At 43.4% G+C, this 21,096-nt stretch overlaps 1 protein-coding gene across 2 annotated transcripts in view; it reads left to right on the plus strand.

Moving 5' to 3' along the window:
- Window positions 1–1,131: 1,131 nt before the first annotated feature.
- SLC17A8 (solute carrier family 17 member 8) overlaps window positions 1,132–21,096 on the plus strand; it is a gene marked incomplete at its 5' end in the record, with an annotated part of 28,137 nt that continues 8,172 nt past the window's right edge. Inside the window, 8 exons of one of the 2 annotated variants that reach the window (XM_084880184.1) lie at window positions 1,132–1,232; window positions 5,966–6,218; window positions 12,145–12,263; window positions 13,976–14,090; window positions 15,751–15,838; window positions 18,825–18,911; window positions 19,522–19,661; window positions 20,128–20,277. In XM_084880184.1, coding sequence (XP_084736310.1) covers window positions 1,132–1,232; window positions 5,966–6,218; window positions 12,145–12,263; window positions 13,976–14,090; window positions 15,751–15,838; window positions 18,825–18,911; window positions 19,522–19,661; window positions 20,128–20,277 — 1,053 coding nt within the window. The remainder of the gene's footprint in view (window positions 1,233–5,965; window positions 6,219–12,144; window positions 12,264–13,975; window positions 14,091–15,750; window positions 15,839–18,824; window positions 18,912–19,521; window positions 19,662–20,127; window positions 20,278–21,096) is intronic. The other variant, XM_084880185.1, reaches the window with a different exon arrangement.

A 21,096-nucleotide genomic window follows, 5' to 3' on the forward strand; every position in this document is an offset into this window, starting at 1 on the left:
CAGATGTGCCCAGTGGCACCTTGGGGGATCATTCTCTGTTGATAAGGAGCCAAGAAAAGCCCTCCTAGATGTCTGGGGCAAGTGTTTTGCATTTATCCTCCTCAAGAATAAACATTCCTGCCGAAATCAGTTTGGCTCAATGGATAGAGTGTCGGCCTGCGGACTGAAAGGTCCCGGGTTCAATTCTGGTCAAGGGCATGTACCTTGGTTGCGGGCACATCCCCAGTAGGGGGTGTGCAGGAGGCAGGTGATCGGTGATTCTCTCTCATCGATGTTTCTAACTCTCTATCCCTCTCTCTTCCTCTCTGTAAAAAATAAAAATAAAAAATCAATAAAATATATATTTTTAAAAAAAGAATAAACATTCTTGCAAGGACCACATGCAAGGACAGCGGGTGACACACTGTCTCATGGCTCCCACGAGGGGCCTCAGAGGCATACTGTGGTGGCCAAGAGAGCCCGTCTGCAGGGCCAGGTCTCAGAAAAGCAGGGGACTTGTCCATGTTTCATCCACTCCATCCTGGGTGCCTGCCAGGCCGAGAGCCCATTCATAAGCCCCAGCTGTGGGGGCAGGTATTGTGCTCGTTACTATAGCATCACCTTGGAACGGATCACTCAGTGATCACAGCCAAGCCGGGGGAGGCGCAGGGGGATGTGGTCAGAGGCAGCAGGAGGGGCGGGAGACACTCCACCAGGGCTGGATGCTGTGGCTGCTGGCCTTGCTGGGCTGGGAGCACCTTGCGGGCTGGAGCCCACTCCGCCTCTCCAGCTGCCGCCCCAGGGAGGGAGCGGGGCTGCTCTCAGCCTGAGGCAGCCCCACAGCTGCTGCGGAGCCTGGAGCTCTGCAAGGGGCTGAATTCCCAACCAGGCTCCCTCGGCCTGGCCTCTTTTTTGGGGTGTGTGGGTGTGTGTGTGTGTGTGTGTGTGTGTGTGTGTGTGGAGGGTGTTGTCTCAACGTGAAAGATCTGGGCTGAGTTTCATCTCCTTCTTGATTTGAAGAAGTTACCTGCATGGGAACTGACTTCAGACTGCTCATCGAGGACAGCAGAGTGGTCCCCAGGCTGGCAATGAGGGAGGATGACAGCGTCTGAGACTGGCTGGTAACCAGCTCCGAGGTGTCCCCCACGCAAAATGCCTTTCCAAGCATTGGATACCTTCAAGGAGAAAATCCTGAAACCCGGGAAGGAAGGAGTGAAGAATGCCGTGGGAGACTCGCTGGGGATTTTACAAAGGTAAAGTTTGAATGCCAACTTCAGGCTTATTTCTGAGCAGCTTCGCATTGCCAGTGCTTCAGGGATTTTGCTTAATGTTTTTAAAGACGCATTTCTAATAAGCAGAAGGTGGGTCAGATTCGACGGCTCTGGAGCCCCTTCCAGCTTCAGCAGTCTGTGCCTGGGGAGGGAGAGATACATCCAAAGTATAGGGTTCTGCTGAGACAGCAGGACTAGCACTTACTGGACGTGGTGATTTATGCAGCGTGTGTTTGGCATTGAATTTGGAAAGGCTTAGGGAAATGGCGGCACTTCATATTAATTCTCTAGGAATGAAATATATGGTTATGCTTGGAGCTGAAATAATTTTTTAAGAAACATTTTTACTTCATTTCCCCCCCACTGTAAATGAAAATAAGATATTTGCAAACTGTTTAGCTTGCCATATAAACTATAAAGAGTGGTTCCTGATTGTGTAAAAGTGTAATTATACCATAGTTTGAAGAAGGTAACGTAGGAAATTAGTATTCTTTAAAGCAGAAAGTCTCACATGATTTTAGTGGGAGATGTTAAGGTCTATCATTGAGTTAAATGCTTTGGACCAAACAAAAAATAATAAATATTTTTTAAAAAAATTAAAATATATTATTATTGAAAGGAGAGTTTACCCTAAGTGAATGAATTGATGTGACATTTTAATTTGTGGTTTTTTTTTTTATAGACATAGTAAGTGCCTTCCTAGGTTTTTATTGATGAATTAGTAAGCAGTCCTCATGCAGAAGGTAAAATGACTCCCTTAATTTCTGTGATATAAATAAATGCGAAAAATACCCTTGTTAAGATTTTTATGTGCTTGAACGATTATTTCTAATCATGGTAAGTGAAAATGTCACCTGGTATCTCTTTTAACTTTTCTATGTTATCTATTAAATTTAAAAACATTAGCATGCAACGTGTCTAGGCACACTGAGGTTCATTTCACTTCTTGTGTTTTATAGCACAGGGGCTCCTGTGGGTGCTACATTTTTTGTTGTGTCACTCTTTAAAACAAAGTATATATATACTTTATATATATATGTAATTTCAGAGAAGAAGGGAGTGGGAGAGAGAGAGAGAAACACCAGTGATGAGAATCATTGATAGGCTGCCTCCTCCAGGCCCCACACTGGGGATCGAGCCTGCAACCCAGGCATGTGCCCTTCTCAAGAATCAAACCATGACCTCCAGGAATCAAATTGCGACCTCCTGGTTCGTAGGTTGACGCTCAACCACTGAGCCACACCAGCTGGGATATTGTGTCACTCTTGATGAGCTTTCATAGTCAGAGAACTGGGTTGTGCGCTTTATTAATTTCATTAAAAACAAAAAGTTTCCAATCAGACCCCATTATCATGCAGAGATGAAAACCTAGTTTGGTGAAAGCATAATAAACGTGCCGAACACAGGCTACGATTAAAAGAGCCCATTCTTTTAAGAGTGTTTTGTCCTTCCTGTTGAGCCTCCCCCCAGTAACACCTTGTTGTGGTGGTGTGCCTTTGATTAAAAATGCAGACAAGGATCCACGGTGGCTTCCCTGGCATAGTCACCTGATGACAAAGGAATCTGACGAAGTCAGGAAGGAAAACCATGACGTTGGACCATAGTCGCCATTTATAATCACCGGACTCTTGGCTTATAAAATACTTGGCAAAGGGTCTTTAAGAATTTTCTTTTCCAACTTTAAGTTAAATTCCTGTTTTGAAATTCTGTCCGTTTTCTTTCTTTCTTTTTTCTTTTTTCAATAAGAGACTTCTCTTCGGCGCAGGTTTTGCTGTTTGAGTAGATGAGCCACTTAAAAATCCTTTTGTTTGCCAGCTGGTTTACTTAGGCATATAACAACATTACTATTGTAATTTCCAAGTTGTGTGACCTCAACCTAGAACCGAGGCTGTGTGTTTCGGACTCTGAACAGTTTCCTCGGAACGGAATCCCGGAACGGAATCACAGTCCCTGCGCTTGGGATAGAGAGCGCACTAAATGCACGCTGGATGTTAGCAGTGCCCTCACAATTGTTAGGATGACGTTAGCTGAAATGGAGCCAAACTCAGACCCCTTCCTTGAGTGATCCCCACAGGGGAATTATTGGCCTAGGAAGGAAACAAAGGCATTAACGGACCAGTGGTCTGCGTTGATGCTCAGCTCTAGCGGTCTTTGAGCTGGGCTCCAGAATTCGGGCTTCTCCAGCGAGACCAGCTCTGCCACACACTTGGTGTCAGTTAACCTCAAGTCTGGAAGATAATGACATATAAAATTTTTTGCCCAGGGCCTGGCTTCTAATAGTGGACATCCTCTCCCTTGTTGATTTTTCACACTAAGCCAGGGGACTGAATCCAATGTAAAAAAAAAATAAAAAAAAATCACAAAGCATGACTTCCTGTTGTGTAAGGGACAAGAGTAAGAATATTTGGAAGTCAGAAATACCGACTTTCTAACTGAGCACACAAGGTACATCGTAGATGTCTGTTAATGTTTGAGACTGAAATCTTCAGCTAAGTGGAATTCGTGAGTTGCTCTTGAACCACAGAGAGTTGCTCACGGTCAAGGGCATGGCAGGTGCACAGGGGAGTGTTTGAAGTTCCCACGTGAGGCTGATACAGTCAGGCACTGGTAGGCTTCCTTGAGAGCAGTCATTGATAAGCAGCAGCTGACCAATTTCATGAGCTAACGGTACGATAATATTTCAGAAGTGTCGGAAGAAAGATGATGCACTCACTTATTGTCCAGTATTGGACCACCTGGCATAGAAGGCATCGACTCGGGACATTAATGTCCAGAAATTGATAGACAGATTTGTCCAACTTAAATGACAATATGGGTGTGTCCTCTAGTTATGTGTAATAAATGATAATAGTAAACACGATGGTCCAACTACTATGAACTTATTTAATTTTATCAATGCTTTGAGGTAGGGCCGATTACAATCACAGTTTTACAGATGAGGAAGTGAGGCACAGAGAGGTTAAGTAAGTTGCCCAATGTCACACAGCTTTTAAGTGGCAGAGCCGGCTTTCTAACCAGATGTGCTCTGCCCACCATCATTAGTCATGACACTATGCTACCTCTCTAATGAACTGTTTTTACTCTTCCCACTTGCTGTCTTGAAATTAAACCACTCATTTAGGTTTAGGGAGTTATTTGGGCATTAATGTAGCCAGCAACCTCTGGATATTTTTTTTTTTAATATATATTTTATTGATTTTTTTTTTTTTTTTTTTTTTTTTTTTTTTTTTTTTTTTTACAGAGAGGAAGAGAGAGAGAGTTAGAAACATTGATGAGAGAGAAACATCGATCAGCTGCCTCCTGCACACCCCCTACTGGGGATGTTCCCACAACCAAGGTACATGCCCCTGACCAGAATTGAACCTGGGACCCTTCAGTCTGCAGGCTGACGCTCAATCCACTGAGCCAAACTGGTTTTGGCAACCTCTGGATCTTAAATCAAACTCCCCAAGGGAGACTGCGGGGGATTCTGCTCTCCTTGCAAGTACTTATACTTTCCCTTTAAAGAGGTGGAACCAATACTTTCCAAGCAGGAGAAGTGGCCTCGTCTGCAGGTCCAGAGGGTTCAGAGGAATTTAGGGTATTAGATGTTCAAGCGCATCTATCCCCTAACCCAAGTCTCAGATACCCTTTCATCCAGGTTCTCAGGATACCATTTCTTATCAGGACCTCAGCTTTGGTGAAAGAGACCTACATAAGCTCAGAATTCCACCTTTCCTGCAGGTCTGCTGTTTTGTTTTTTAAAAAATGAAACTTTTCTTTTGGAATGATTTTAGACTTGCAGAAAAGTTGCCGAGATAGTTCAGAGATGTTCTATATACTCCTGCCTTGGTTTCCACCAATGTGCACAGCTTACATTACTAGGGCACATCGGTCAAAACTAAGGCACCAACACTGATGAATTACTAATTACTCCCCACACTTTATTAAAGTTGCATTACTTTTTCCACTGATGTCCTTTTTCCTGTTCCAGGATCCAGTCCAGATACCACATTGCACTTAACCGTCCTGTCCCCGTAGTCCCCTCTGATCTGGGACTGTGTCTCAGCCTCTTCCTGCTCTTCATGGCTGGGGTGGTTTGGAGAAATACTGACTGGGTGTTTTGTACACAGTCCTCCGGTTTGGGAAACTCAGTGAAGCACATTGTTGGAGACACGGCCTCTGGTCTGTGGCCCGCATCCCATTTCAGATGACTCCGTTTCCTCATCTATAAAATGGCCAGAGAACACTATCTACTTCGTGGGGTTGTTATGAGATTGCAATGACTTATTCCCTATCACCGGGCAACGTGTGATCCAGAATAGCAGTCATTTTAGCCTTTACAATTTATTGTAGTGAGAATAGTAATGAGGGGAACAGTGATAACATTAAAAAATGCAGGCTGGCCCTGGCCAGTTTGGCTCAGCAGATAGAGCATCTGTCTGCGGACTGAAGGGTCCCAGGTTCGATTCTGGTCAAGGGCATGTACCTTGGTTGCAGGCACATCCCCGGTAGGAAGTGTGCAGGAGGCAGCTGATCAATGTTCCTCTCTCATCCATGTTTCTAACTATCCCTCTCCCTTCCTCTCTCTTAAAAATGAATAAAATATATATATTTTTTAAAAAATGCAGGCTACATCCTTCCTGTGTTTCCCTTCTCCGTTCTCGGGACACTTTCTTCTTTGTGACTATCACGTTCCTGACCTTTCTTCTCTGCCCGTGCATTTCCCGCTGTAGAAAAATCGACGGGACCAACGAGGAAGCGAATGACATCGAGCTGAATGAGGAGGGGAGGCCGGTGCCGGCGTCCAGGCAGAGCCCCCCGCTCTGCGACTGCCAGTGCTGCGGCGTCCCCAAGCGCTACATCATCGCCATCATGAGCGGCCTGGGGTTCTGCATTTCCTTCGGGATTCGGTGCAACCTTGGAGTGGCCATCGTGGAAATGGTCAACAACAGCACCATCTACGTGGATGGAAAACCGGAAATTCAGGTCAGGGTCCGTCTGCGGGCGGAGCTTGTTTGGCGGTAGCTGTGCAAATACGTGACCATGTGAAAGAGAGCACTGCACCTCATTCGTTGGTGTGACGGAAAGGTAGAGGGCACCGAGCAAGGTGATGGGATAGATGTTGAGCAATGCAGGCTGGGCGGCGGTTCTCACAGAGACATACAAGCAGGCGATTACAATTCGGGGGTCTAGGTGCTATGTTGGGGTGTTCAGAATGGTCGGGATCATAGAAGGGAGGGGACGTAGTACAGACTTTGATATTGTGAAAGAATTCCCAGAGAAAGTGAGGGCTGGAGCTGAAGGATGAGGAAGACTTTGACATTAAAGGTTTCAGCGGGGGAGAAATAAGAATCTTTGAACATTATGTGTCCAAGTCTATAGGGGAAAGAGAGAGAGAGAAAGAGAGAGAAAGAAAGAGAGAGAGAGAGAGAGAGAGAGAGAGAGAGAGAGAGAGAGAGAGAGAGAGAGAGAGAAGGAGTGATGAATTTAGAACTGAGACAGGAGTTCATCTTTTCTGTGTCATGCTTGACAGCCTGGTGAAGACTTATGAACTGTTTGTCAAAATCATGTTTTAAATTCTTAAAACTAAATCTATGGGATTGTAAAAGAAACTAATATTAAAATACAGATATCAAAATCTTTGAAAATAAAATTTGCAATACAGACACCTAGGAGCTTCTTTATGAACACATCAGATGACAAAATCTAGCAATGGGTCTAAACATCAGTGTGCTTTCGAATTTGAACTATAAACCGTAGTTTGAGACAGTGGCAACAACTGCCATGCGGATGTGACCATATCGATAATTCCCACTACTAATAGAGTCATAGGTCCTGAGAATACGACTGTGGTTTGTCGCCCACATTCATAATTGCAGAAAACGCCAAATTTCAGTTAGCAGTTAGTAGAAATAAAGATGCTGATTTTCCCCCATCCAGTTCACAGATCCCCATTCACAGATTCCAGGGTGAGCACCCCATAGGAGCGTAGATTGGGGGGTGAGCATCAGGAGATGGAGGCAGCAAGGGGAAAGGGGTCAGGTCATGTCAAGCTTGGTAAACCGTGTAGGCAGTCACAGAGGGACTTTAAGGAGAGGCCATACTGTCAGATCTGTGCTCCACAACAGGGGGCGGGGGGCAGGTTTGACGTGAGTGGAAGCAGAAGGCCCAGTTCCAGGCTGTTGTAGTCACAAGGGAGCATACTCTGACGTGACTTAAATAGTGTTGTTTTTATGAATCACCAGAAAGTCAAAAATCTCCTTTGCTTATTTTTATTTATTTTATCTTTATTGATGAAAGTATTACAAATGTCTCCCCCTTTTCCCCATTGACTCCCTCCACCCTGCCCCCCCAGGTCTTCACCACAGTATTGCCTATGTCCATGGGTTAAGCATATATGCATATAAGTTCATTGGTAAGATATATATATATATATATATATATATATATATATATATATATATATATATATATATTGATTTCAGAGAGGAAGGGAGAGGGAAAGAGAGATAGAAATGTCAATGATGAGAGAAAATCATTGATTGGCTGCCTCCTGCATGTCCCCTACTGGGGATCAAGCCCGCAACTTAGGCATGTGGCTTTGACCAAAATCTAACCTGGGACCCTTCAGTCCACAAGCTGACACTCTATCCACTGAGCCAAACCAGCCAGGGCTCATTGGTTAATATCTTAAATTGGAGGCCTAAAGAATCATTGAAAAGAAAGATGAAAATAGAAGCCCAATAGATACCCAATAAATGCACGTTTCCTTGTATTGAACCCATGCATTGGAATGATGAGTGGAAATCCATCCATTTGTGGAGAGGCATCTAATAGTTGTCTGGTCTGGTCCCTGCCCACAACTGAACACACATTTAGACCAGAGTGTCGCACACTGGTGTCTGGCCAGTCAGTGCTCTGTGGGCTGTGCTGTGAAGAAGGCGCTGCTATGTGACATGAGAGCCTTCTCTGTGCTGTGCTCTATGGGGAACCCCAGAGGGGGCCATGGAACGCGGTGCTTCCCAGACATGATTGCAGAACGCCCTCCTTCATTCCTTCATGCCGCCTCTGTTAGCATTACCCAGACCAGTTCCTGTCAAGCACTGATGTGGGAAAAGTTGATTCCAATCCATTAAAAAAAAGTCTTGAGTTGGTCTGCAGGCTTTTTTTGAATTTTAATTGAATTTATTGGGATGACATTGGTATATTATGTTGTGTGTTCACCACCCAATGTGAATTTTCCTTCTGTCCCCATTTACCCTCCAGTCACCCTCTCATATCTCCCCCACCCCTTTCCCGCTGGTAGTCATCATACTGTCTGTGTCTGGTTTTCCTGTTTGTTGGTTTAATCACCTCACCTTTTTCACCCCAGCCCCTCTCCCCTCTGACAGAGGTCAGTCTGTTCTCTGTATCTATGAGTCTGTTTCTAAGTTGTTTGTTTATTTTGTTTATTAGATTCCACACATGAGAGAAATCACATGGGATTTGTCTTTCTCTGCCAGGCTTATTTCACTTAGCGTAGTGCCCTCCAGCTGCCACAAGGCCTTTTCTAAGAGATTATTCTGCTAGGAGAAAAGAGCTCCATGGAGATTCTTCTGACTCTTCACTTTGATGTCACAGCTACACCTGTTCGAAAGGATACCCTTGTTTATTTTCACTGAGGGGTGGGGGTAGGGGCAGGCAATCGAGGGGCAGGGAGCATATCATACATTTTTAAAACAAAGAGCAATGAGCATCAGTGAGCTTGCAGATGTGTGTCGCATGCATCCTCCTGGCCTTTTGTGAGCAAGGCCAGCTCATTAAACCTTGTGTGCCGCGGCCCAGATCACAATGCGATGCCGGTGTCCGTTTGTTTGCCGCCTGAGACCATACGCCTAGGTCAGTAGAGTCCACTGTGAGGCCCACGGAAAAGGCCTTTTGATAAACCCAAGCACCAATGCTGGTGCACCACGCTGGTGTGCGCTCTGTAGTTTCTATGGCTTTGCCCTCTGGAATCTTACAGAAACTGATTAAGATCTAAAATATACTTGACATCATTTTTCGCTGGCGGTGAAAGTAGAAGTTGAGTAGCATTTCGAAGCTCTAACCAGCTCTCATGTAGGGTAGTAGGCTATTTCTCTCTTATCCACACAGAACCGAGCTTAGATATCAGCTCATTGGTCAGCCTGATGCCAGAAGGATTCCACTAATTGTATCAATAAAAAGGCCTTGTATGGCTGCTAATTTTGTTTGTTTGATTTTTCCTTTTAGGGAGAGAAATCTAGATATTTTGCACAGAGATCACTTTAAATTCCTCTTTTCAAAAGAGCAAGAGGCTTAAGCAGTATGACTAGATAGGTCTTGCAAATACGTGGTATATATATCCCACTGCTGGTATAAAAGGTCATTTTAGCTGATGTGTAAATGATCAGCTGCAGTTCCATAATTATGAGTTTTAGAGCGTGTGAACCTAGCATATGGTAGGCAATAAATGATGGGAGCTGGAGAAACGATTATTTCTTGTTACCCTCAGGAAAAGTCTAGATGCCTTCCTGTGAATCAGGAGCTCTGTAAGATTTAGAGCTTGGACTTTGGAACTGGCCAGGCCCGGTTTCAAACTTGACTCTTGTTTATTAGCTCTGAGGCCTTGAGCAAGTTGCCCTTGTGTCCTGGGAAGGGTTTGCTGGTTACAAAAGAATAGGAATTCAGTGGAACCGGGTCGAGTCAAAAAGGGAATCATGGGAGGCTAGCGGGGATCTCAGGAAAGAGGAGGGCGGAGAGCAGCGCTGCTGTGGACGTGTGTCCCGCAAGTGCCCTGGACGTGCGGCCCAGTCTGCGGTGGGACTGACATCCAGGCTGCTCTCCACTGTGAGGAGGGAAGGCGTCTTTATGTCACTGTTTCCAAGGCACGAACAGAGGCCCTGCCAGGAAGGCAGAGCAGGACCTCCTGGGAGCCAGGAACCCTGTAGCTAAGGCCTCCAGCACACTCACTCCTCATGGCTCTCCTCTGCTTCTCTCTGAATCTGCTCCATCCTCCGGGCCTCTCCATGGACTGTTCTCTTGCCTTTTCCATGGTTCCTCACTGCTCTCAAAGCTGAATTTCTTGAGCCTTTACTAGTAACTCACCCTGACTCCAGTGGGCCTTGTTTCAGTTCAGTACTGTTTAACTAGAATCTCTGGGTTCAGATTGGAGAGGGAGAGGGAGGAAGGTAGGAGGGAGAGAGGGAGGGCAATAGAGATAGAGATAGAGATAGAGATAGAGATAGAGATAGAGATAGAGATAGAGATAGAGATAGATAGATATAGATACCCTGTTTCCCCGAAAATAAGACAGTGTCTTATATTATTTTTTTCTCCCAAAGTTGCACTAGGTCTTATTTTCAGGGGATGTCTTATCTTTCCATGCGCTAGGTCTTATTTTCGGAGGATGTCTTATTTTCGGGGAAACATGGTAGCTAGGGAGAGATAGAGGGGAAAAAATCCGGAGATAAACAGAGGCTATCTGGCTCAGTCCAGCCTTACCTGTTTCTATTCAGATGTTCATTCAGCAGGGGAGAGGCCCAGGGTGCTGAGAGGAAGGGGGAATCCTCTTGGAAGGAATTGGTGGTTACAGAACAGTCATGGGGACGTAAAGTATGACTTAGGGTAGGGGTGTCGAACTCAATCAGAGAAGGGGCCAAAATCTAAAATCCAGCCTAAATCGCGGGCCGAATGGTTTACTGAACAGTCATAAACTGACAATGTCATAAACTGACAGTGGAGTGCAGTGATGACAGCGCGGTGCGGGCCACATTGCAAGGCCTGGCGGGCTGGATTTGGCCCGCGGGCCTTGTGTTTGACACATGTGACTTAGGGAATGTAGTCAATAATAATGTATTTGTCTGGGGCCAGCTGGAAATATTGGGGGAGGGCATTTTGTAAAGTTTATGATTGTCTAGCCACTATGCTGTACACCTGAAACTAATATAAATAATATTGAATGTAAACTGTAATTAAAAAAAAATAGAAAAATGTGAGCAAGAAGATGGAATTATTTGCTAACTTTATTTCCCTCATTGTGAAATGGGGATAAAAGACCTACTTTATAGATCAAATATGGTACTAATACGTATATTAAGTACCTGATTCTCTCACAGGTGTTGAGACCAGAAGTCCAAACTCAAGGTGTCTGCAGGGCGGTGCTCCCTCCCACGGCTCTAGGGGAGGATTCTTCCTGCTCTCTCCCAGCTTCTGGTGGCTCCAGGCCTTCCTTGGCTCCGGACAGCATCCCTCCGCTCTGCCTGTCTTCACAAGGCCTTTTCCTATCTGTCTCAAATCTCCCTGGCCTTTCTCTTATAAGGGTGCTTGTCCTAGGGTTTAGGGCCCAGCTGGATAATCCAGGAAAACTCATCTCCAGATCCTTGACTTTATCACGCCCGCAAAACCCTTTTCCCAATAAGACAGCATTCATAGGTTCCAGGATTTTGTATGTCTGCCTCTTGGGGACCATGTTTACAGCCTAACACAGTGCCTGATACAGTGCTTGACTTATGCTAATGGTTCATACTGGGGGTTATTATGATTCTAAGGGGACTCAGATAAATGGTATCTATACATATATATCATAATATATGATGGTATATATATATATATTTGGTATATATAATATATATGTTATAATATATATAAATATGTACATGCATATATACAATATATCATATATACATATGTGTAAATTCATACACAGTCTCTCACTACAAGCTGAGCTCCCTGAGAGCAGGTACTTTGTCATGATCACTGCTATATCCCAAGCACACAAGGGCCCTCCATACATAATTATTGAATAAGCAAAAGAAAGAAGGAACTCATGGGATTATTATGTAGGATCCTCAGTGAAAAATGGTGGGCAAGCGTTTTCTTACAAATGTAACTGTATATGATTTCTCATTTTCAGGTAGCACAGTTCAACTGGGATCCAGAGACGGTGGGCTTTATCCATGGCTCTTTTTTCTGGGGTTATATTGTGACCCAAATTCCAGGTGGTTTCATTTCAAACAAGTTTGCTGCTAACAGGTAAGATCAACCGTGCTGTTCAGACCATAACATGGCTTTGCATTTCTACCAAGTTTGCAGAGCTGGCTCTCAATGTGGGGATAGAGGAGAGACAGGAGCCATTCCAACAGATATCAATCCCATATGATCCTGTTCTTCAGAATCTCTTTTTATTGAATCTAATTTATCTTGATTATGTAGTAAAAAAAATTTTGACTCTGAGTCACTCACTTGATGCCCTCTACTGAGTCACCTTCCCTCCTTCTCTGGGCCTCAGCTTGCACACCTGTGAAATGGAGCATGGGTTAGATTGTGTGTGGGTTCCCTGTGACCCGTGACATTCTGTGATCCTATGTAAATATTGTCATGTCCCCTACAGGTTTTGTCATGTGAGTAGGGACTGGCCTCTAGATCACAAGATGTCTTTAATGCCCTTGATATTCAATAGCAGGTGTTTGGACAACTTAAAGTAGCCAAGCCAGAATGAGGTGCCACGAGAAGCAGTGAGTTCTGTTACTGGAGGGATTCCTGCCAAAGAGAATGGCCACTGGGAGGCGAGGGAGGTGTATATGTACCAGAAAGGAGTGCACTGAATGCCCCAGGCCCCTTCCAGTTGTGTGTCCGGTTTGATCTCATGTACATGGATTTTGTGAAATATGCATTTTATAAAGCAGCACTTTTCAAATTCTAAAACACAACTCTTTAGATGGCAATGAAATCAATATAATGATGTACCAATGAGCATTTTTTAAAGAGAGAGAGAAGATAATTAAATAGAAGAAAATAGCATAAAATATCTTAGCTCATTGTACATTTAAGTTTTGGTTTTTAAAATTTGTTTTGGCTACATTTGTGTGAATGAATATGTGTTAGGTTGCTGTATAAAATATATTTTGTTTTATGGGCCAAGGTAAAAAAAGTTTGAAAGTCACTATCATAGAATAAATATATATAAGCAAGACAGTATTTACTTATGTTCTTGTCTAATTTATGTCCCTTTTTATTTCCACTTACCTATTCTTTTTTTTTTTTTAAAGTGATAACATGTTGGCTTCTATGATCTCTTGGGTTACTGCTTACATTTCTGCCGCAAAAAGAAATCATACATAATTTCCCAGCATGTAAAACGGGCTGAAGCATCATGAACAGGTGTGAGAGAGCAGGGCATTAAAGATTGCTGTCTGCTTTCTCCAACACTGGTCAAGGTGGGGAGGACAAGGCAGTGACACAGGCAGAGAGTCAGGGGCTGAGACAGGAACACAGCCCGCCTTGTGCTTGGCTGGTCCCAGGACACAGCATGCTTCTCAGATAGTCTGTATCCCCTCCTGGTAACGTGAGAGCAGAATGGTGCAGCAGGAGACACCGCCCAAATGTGCACAAGTTGCCAGGTATGGGTCAGAATGGGTCTGCTGTGGTGGGTCTCCAGGAGCCCACCACATGCGGGTCAGTCTCCAGCATCAGGACCTCATCCAGGCAGGTCATCCTTGTATTGCTAAAAACATGCCCCTGACTGGTCCGGGGTCTGGAGCTTGGGAACCAAAGCAGCCCAGCAGTCTAGTTTGGGACATACTACACTGTAACACATCCATTTTTCTTCCTGTTAATTCCCATAGTGGTCCTCCAGAAACTGGTTTTTTTATTGTTGTTGTTTCTGTTTTTGTTTTGTTTTGTTCCTAATGTTTAACTAAACTGCCACAGCGATGAGCAGGCCTAACAGTGTTTTGGTCCCTCAGGGTCTTTGGAGCCGCCATCTTCCTAACGTCGACCTTGAACATGTTCATTCCTTCTGCAGCCAGAGTGCATTACGGCTGCGTCATGTGTGTCAGGATTTTGCAAGGTCTGGTGGAGGTAGGAGATGCTCCCCCTCACAGTTTTCCATGTTTTTGCTGGAGACAACATGGTCCTTTAGGAAATTCCGCTTCTGAAGGAAACTCCCTCTACTCGGTTTTCTGTCTTCCACCTTGTTTTGCTATCTCCCCTCACTGGTTATGACCACCCTTATGAACACTTTAATTTAAACAAAATAAAGGACCATTGCATAGAGTGTAGAATTTTAGATGTGTAAAAAATGATCTTGGAGATAACCTGATCCAACCCTTTTCATTTAATAAATGATGAAACCCAAGCCCTAAACATAGCAAGAGCTCTTCCCACTGACGCAATTTAAATGGATTTATTAATAAATCTGTGAAGTTTTAGAGTGTAGCTTACAAAGAGATTTAGCTCAATGAAGGAGGTAGCATGATATAGCCAGAGGACTTGGCCAACTCCTCAAGCCAGCCATTATGGTGCAAAAGGAGCCAATGTTAATCAATGGGCATGGTTATATTCCAAAAAACAAAGAACCTCATCATAACAATTCTCTTTTTAAAATTTAAATTATTTATTGCTTAAAGTATTACATAAGTCTTCTTTTTCACCATTGACCTCTTCCCAGCCGCCCCTCCAGCACATCCTCCCGCTGTGTCCACTGGTTCTGCTCATATGCATGCATACAAGTCCTTTGATTGATCTCTTACCCCTTCACCCCCTCACCTTCCCTCATAGGTTGGGCAGCCCATAACAGTTTTTGAAATCAGGGATATGAAGTGCTAGTTACTTATTTTCTGAAGCATATTAGAATATATATGCCACAATTATATTAAAAAATGTAGGTTGTTGTAGCACTAGCTCCACTAGTCCTAACTCTAATCCCACCAGAAGGGTATATATCACATTCCCCAAAATACTGGCATGATGGGAAGAACATGATATTGCAGCCATGAAGACTAGAGTCTACTTACTTAATGGCTCTGAGCCTCAGGTTCTGTATCTTGAAATGAGAGGATGCACTAGGTGATTACGGAAGTCCTTTTCTTCTTTCTTTCTTTCTTTCTTTCTTTCTTTCTTTCTTTCTTTCTTTTTTTTTTTTTTTTTTAAGATTTGAGAGTAAGCTAACATAATAGGTGGTAGTTAAAGCCATGGAAAAGTATTTTTTTAAGGAGAATTTAAAAAAAATTGATTTGAGAGAGAGAGATTTGTTGTTCTACTTATTTGTGCAGTCATTGGCTCTTTCTTGTATGTGCCCTGATGGGGATCAAACCTGCAACCTTGGTATATTGGGGACAATGTTCTAACCAACTGAGCTACCTGTCCAGGGCTCAGAAGAAGTCTCTTCCTTCCTTCCTTCCTTCCTTCCTTCCTTCCTTCCTTCCTTCCTTCCTTCCTTCCTTCCTTCCTTTCTCTTTCTTCCTTTCTTTCATTTTTTAAAAAAGAAATCCCTTTCTATAGTGATATTCTGTATAATATGAAATACAAAGACCTCCTCCCCCATTCTCCACCATGCTTACCTTTGAATTGGTATTCAGATCTATACTGTCAGTCCCAGTAGCTGACACATGCTATTTGGTGTCTATGAATTGGGCTTTTACATGGTAGTCGTTATTAAAGAATCAAAGTCCATATTTTGAAGACAAACAAAAAATGGAGTAAAATCAAATAAATAATCTATTTTCAACCATTTTGCCAGGGTGTGACCTACCCAGCCTGCCACGGGATGTGGAGCAAGTGGGCGCCACCTTTGGAGAGAAGCCGACTGGCCACGACCTCTTTTTGTGGTGAGTGTATTAGGATCATACGTTTCTTTTAGGATATCAATCAACGCAGTTGTGAAATATTTTTAATTTTTTTTTTAAAGCAGGGGAGGGCCCAGGAAGACAAAAATGCCTTAGGCGGCAAAAGTCACGATGGGACCTGGGCCGAATTAGGATCAGAATTTAGGTCAGTCTAGTTTTTCAAAAATAACGTGCCTTTCCTGAGAGAAGCTAACCTGAGCTAATGCTAAAGGAGAAAGAACGCTTCCTCTTTATTTCTGAGGATATTTGTATTTTCTCCCTTGTTCTTCCTCTGTACCTACTTCAATCATCATCATCAGCCCTGGCAGCAGTGTGACATACTCACCAATGTGCCCATTTTGGAACTGCACGCACCGCTGAGATGTCCTGTCATCTTTAGCGTCTCTTGTCTTCAGAAACCACTCCTGTCCTCTTGTTTGCAGTCCAAGGTCATTTCTACTCACACTATTGACCTTATATACCAACTTTAGAAGAATGTATTGCCCCAGCCAATCTTGTGAACTGCCAGATCCTGGGCCTAATTTTCCTTGGATGGTTTACTTATGAGGCCTTGCATTTTTGATTTGACAGCAAAACAAGTGTGACTAGTGCCGCTCCTCATGCGTAGTGTCTTTCAGAAGTAGTTTGACTCTCAAAGGAAGGTACCTGATCACAGCGACAGGCTTTATTACATTTCCAGCTAAGGTGTCGAAGAAGAGCCACGGCAAAATGCCATTAGAAGGAGACCCAAGCTTGGGGTCCAAAAGGTTCCTACACTTAAAAAAAATATTGGAGTTAGCCAAAACTGGTTTGGCTTAGTGGATAGAGTGTCGGCCTGGGGACTGAAAGGTCCTAGGTTTGATTCTGGTCAAAGGCATGTACCTTGGCTGCGGGCACATCCCCAGTAGGGAGTGTGCAGGAGGCAGCTGATCAATGTTTCTCTCTCATCGATGTTTCTAACTCTCCCTTCCTCTCTGTAAAAAAAGTCAATAATATATATTTTAAAAATATTGGAGTTAGAAGGGACTTTAGAAACATCTAATTATCGCCATTGTTTTAGAGAGGAAACAAAGGGTGAGGGAGGAGAAAATATAAATTCTACAACTAGTGAGGACAGAACTGGGGACCCTCTCACCCCCAATGCAGCCATTCCCCACTCTCCATGCCTTTCAGCAAGCATTCGAGGGCTCCTCTGTCCTGTGGTGAGTGTACTGATGGGTGGAGGCATAGCCAGCTCCCTGGGCAATAGGGTGAAGTGCCTATTGAGATGTGCTAGGGGCTGTGGGTGAGTGTGAGAGGATCTTACATGCAACCATGTCCGTAAGGATGAGGAAGAGTTTGTTTATAGATAGGGAATAGACAGGAAAGAAGGACATCTTCAAGTTATAAAACTCCTTGGATGAAAGAATGCTTCTTAGTAGGAGGAAATAGGTCTTTCTGAGTGGGGGAGGCAGGCCTGAATTAGTAAGTAGCTCAGGGTAAAGGCTTTGGATTCCGACAGACCTGGGTTGCTGTCACTCACAGCTGTGTAAACTCTTGCAACCTACCTCCCCTCCTCCAGCCTTAGTTTCCTTCTTGTAAAATGGGGGTGATATTGGTACCACCGTTGTCGGGTTGAAAGGAGGGTTAAATAAAATCATGGGTCCAGAATACTGAGCACCTCGCTGGGCACACAGACAGTACCCAATGCATCTTAGTTGCTGGTTATTCCCTGACTCTCCCTGTCCGGATATTTCTCTGCATCAGCTCAACAGGAGCCTCTCCCCCACTCCCAGGGTATTGGGCCGTCTCCACGCACACAGCAGAGTCGGGTACAGCTCTTTCTGGGATGCCCAGGAATGTTTCCCTTGTCGCTCTGGGGAAGTCTGAAGCAAAAGAAAGAAGTGTGCCAACATACTGTACGCGACAAAGCAGTTTTAGCTGGTGTTCATGCAGCACTAACTGTAACTTACCAAACATCTCCACATACAGGTTTCATCCCCCCCCCGCAAGTCAGCTGTAGAGATTTCTCCCATCTTCTGTCTGAGGAAAATAGTTCATGGGGATGCAGACACCTCCTCAGGGCCATGATGTCCAGATCTGGGATTCGGGGTTGGACCTGGCCCAGGTTGGAAAGATGGGATTTCATCTCCTCCTTCTAAACCTCCGTTGCCTGAAGGCCTTCCTCAGCATTGCCCTCTGAGCTACAGAATTGCCTTTCGCTGCTCACTTTTTCTGAAGCAAGATATTTTTTTCATTCACAACCTAGGGGGCATTTCAGATAGCTGTTTCTTTTACTCAGTTCATATTTATTGGGAGTTTGCAGGGCTCATGTTTTTCCAGCAGATGTTAGGGAGCTGCAGGAGATAGCGGAAGCCAGGTCACTGCCTCTGCCCTCATTATCTTGTCTAGACAAGATAAACATCCACACACAGGTAAGTATTTACCAGGTGAAGTGTTTACAGAGTAAGAAATAAACCTAAAAATGTACTCATCCAGGAGGTGGGTGGAGACAGCATCTCTGCCGGTCCTCCTGCCATTAGACTGTTTCCTTAGATTAAAAAAAAAAATTAAGACTCTAAAAAAAGCATGATCCTTGAATAGTTTGAGGTTCCTTATTTAAAGATGTAGGCAATAATCCTTCTCAACTGTGAGCTCCGGAAGGCAGATCCATGTTTCTTTGCCTGCTGTCTTCAGCACCCAATATTATGCCTGGTTGAATTTTTCTTAAGTTCCCTTAGATTTTTCTCATCTTTTTATTCCATCACATTGCTGTGCCTGAGCAATCTTTGAATAACCCCTCCAGGGTACCTGGGTGAAGTTCAAGAGCAACCTTGTGACCTTTCTCTCCTGGAAGTCCTGGGCTAAGGCATGCTGGGAGTTGCTTGTCCCTTCTGGCCTTCTGACTCCTGCTCAGTTGGTTTATCCTCACCCCAACCATGTGAACTCCAAGTGGGTTGAGAGGGCTTCACGAGAACACTAAGTATCCCTCAATCTTTTCTTGTTCCAGGTTCTTATGCTGGAGCAGTAATCGCCATGCCCCTGGCAGGGGTGTTGGTGCAGTACATTGGCTGGGCCTCCGTCTTTTATATTTATGGTGAGTGATTTGACTTCATGAGTTTCCATGGTGACTATAGAGCTGGTATTTTACTGGGTAATGGGATAGACCGAGTGTTTACGATAGGATATCAAGGAATAACTTGACTACCTAGGATTCATTCAACATTTATAGTAAAGTTTGAGTTTCTTTCTTTAAATACCAGTGAATAACAACAAAATCCTTTCTCCTAGCTCCGTGGTCAGCAAACTGCGGCTAGAGAGCTACTTGCAGCTCTTTGGCCCCTTGAGTGTGGCTCTTCCACAAAATACCATGGCCTGGGCGAGTCTATTTTGAAGAAGTGGCGTTAGAAGAAGTTTAAGTTTAAAAAATTTCAATCATTGTACTATTGATAGTTGGCTCTGTTGACTAATGAGTTTGCCGACCACTGTCCTAGCTGAACGTAGTACTGTTTGGGAATATTTTGAAAATGGAAAAATTTATGGGAGGGGGGGCAATGGTATATGTACAAAGATAATAACTTAATAAAAATAAAAAAATAAAAAAATAAAATAAAGAAAAGAAAATGGAAAAATTTAGAGATGGGAGGGAATGAGACCATATCATCAAACCTTTGGTTTTTTTTAACTATTTTAACCTTTTGTTTTAGGTATGTTTGGCATTATTTGGTACATTTTTTGGCTGTTGCAGGCCTATGAGTGCCCGGCAGCTCATCCAACAATATCCCAGGAGGAGAGGACCTACATAGAGACAAGTATCGGAGAAGGAGCCAACGTGGTTAGCCTAAGTGTAAGTCTCGATGGATAGATGAAGACTTGCCTCTCTCTTCTCTATGACTATTTCTCTTAGTGGTTGTGTTGTCTTCTTAAGAAAAATAACATGTCAACTGATGGTTGCCTGATGGTGGTGGGGGTTGGGAGGTTTGAGGGACGAGGTTGAAAAGATGAAGGGATTAAAAAGTACAATTTGGTAGTTACAAAATAGTCATAGGGATGTAAAATACAGCATAGAAAATATAGTCAGTAATATTGTAATAATTATCTTTGTGCTGGTTGGGTACTAGACTTATTAGGGGAACACTTTGTACATTATATGTGTCTAAATCATATGCTATACCCCTGAAACTAATATAATATAATATAATATAATATAATATAATATAATATTGAATATCAGCTGTAATGGATAAATAAAAAAAGAAAAATGGCATGTCAACATATTTCCCTAAAAATCATATGGTATTTTTACTCTCTAGAAATTTAATACACCATGGAAAAAATTTTTCACATCATTGCCGGTCTATGCAATCATTGTGGCAAATTTTTGCAGAAGCTGGACCTTTTATTTGCTGTTAATAAGTCAGCCTGCTTATTTTGAAGAGGTCTTCGGATTTGCAATAAGTAAGGTAAACACATAGATGCTTCAAATGTTCTCGAACTTTAAATCTCTTGTGTCTACTGAAAAAATCTTTGCATGGTAATGTAATTACATTGCTTTTCGTAATTTATATCAGTTGTATGACACCTAATGCCCTGGAAGTCAGACAAGTCTTACATTCTGTGCATAGCATACATAGTTACTTAATTTCTTCATAGTAAGGATCAGAACTGTGGAGAGCTGCTTTTAAAGCTTATTTTGCAGATCATTCCTATCTTCATTATGGTGGTTATGATGATAGTGACCAAGGCCTTCATTACAAGCTGTTTTAAATGTTTCCCAGTCACTATGTTGCCTGTATTTCATGGAGGAAGGGTATGAATGGTGAAACTTAAACCAACATCATGAAAGAATTGTTATAATTTACGGTGATGGGAGAAGATTTGACTGTGTAATATACAGATCTCATAATGTAGAAATCTGCACCTCAAACCTATATGATCATATTAACTAAGTCACTCCAATAAATTTAATAAAAAAAAGGGGGGAAAAAGGAATCAAGCCCCCTTCCTACAAGGGAAGAACAGCAGCCTACTAGGGATAGATGTCTGCGTAGCTCCAGGTACTATCTGAAGTGACTGGGGAAGAGCTAAGTCGGTGCCATCAATGAACATTCACTCTGTGCTAAGTGTTTAACTACCATGTACCAGGCCTTATGCTGGGTGGTAGGGGTCTCTACGATGTATAACAGCCACTTGTGCCCTTAAGGAGCTTCCAATCTGCTGGAGGAGGCAATTAGGTCCACTCTTATAATCATTCCCTCATTCATTATGTATTTATTACAGAA

This window comes from Pipistrellus hanaki, assembly GCF_964339955.1.
Source record: "Pipistrellus hanaki genome assembly, chromosome: 3".
NCBI classification, from domain to species: domain Eukaryota; kingdom Metazoa; phylum Chordata; class Mammalia; order Chiroptera; family Vespertilionidae; genus Pipistrellus; species Pipistrellus hanaki.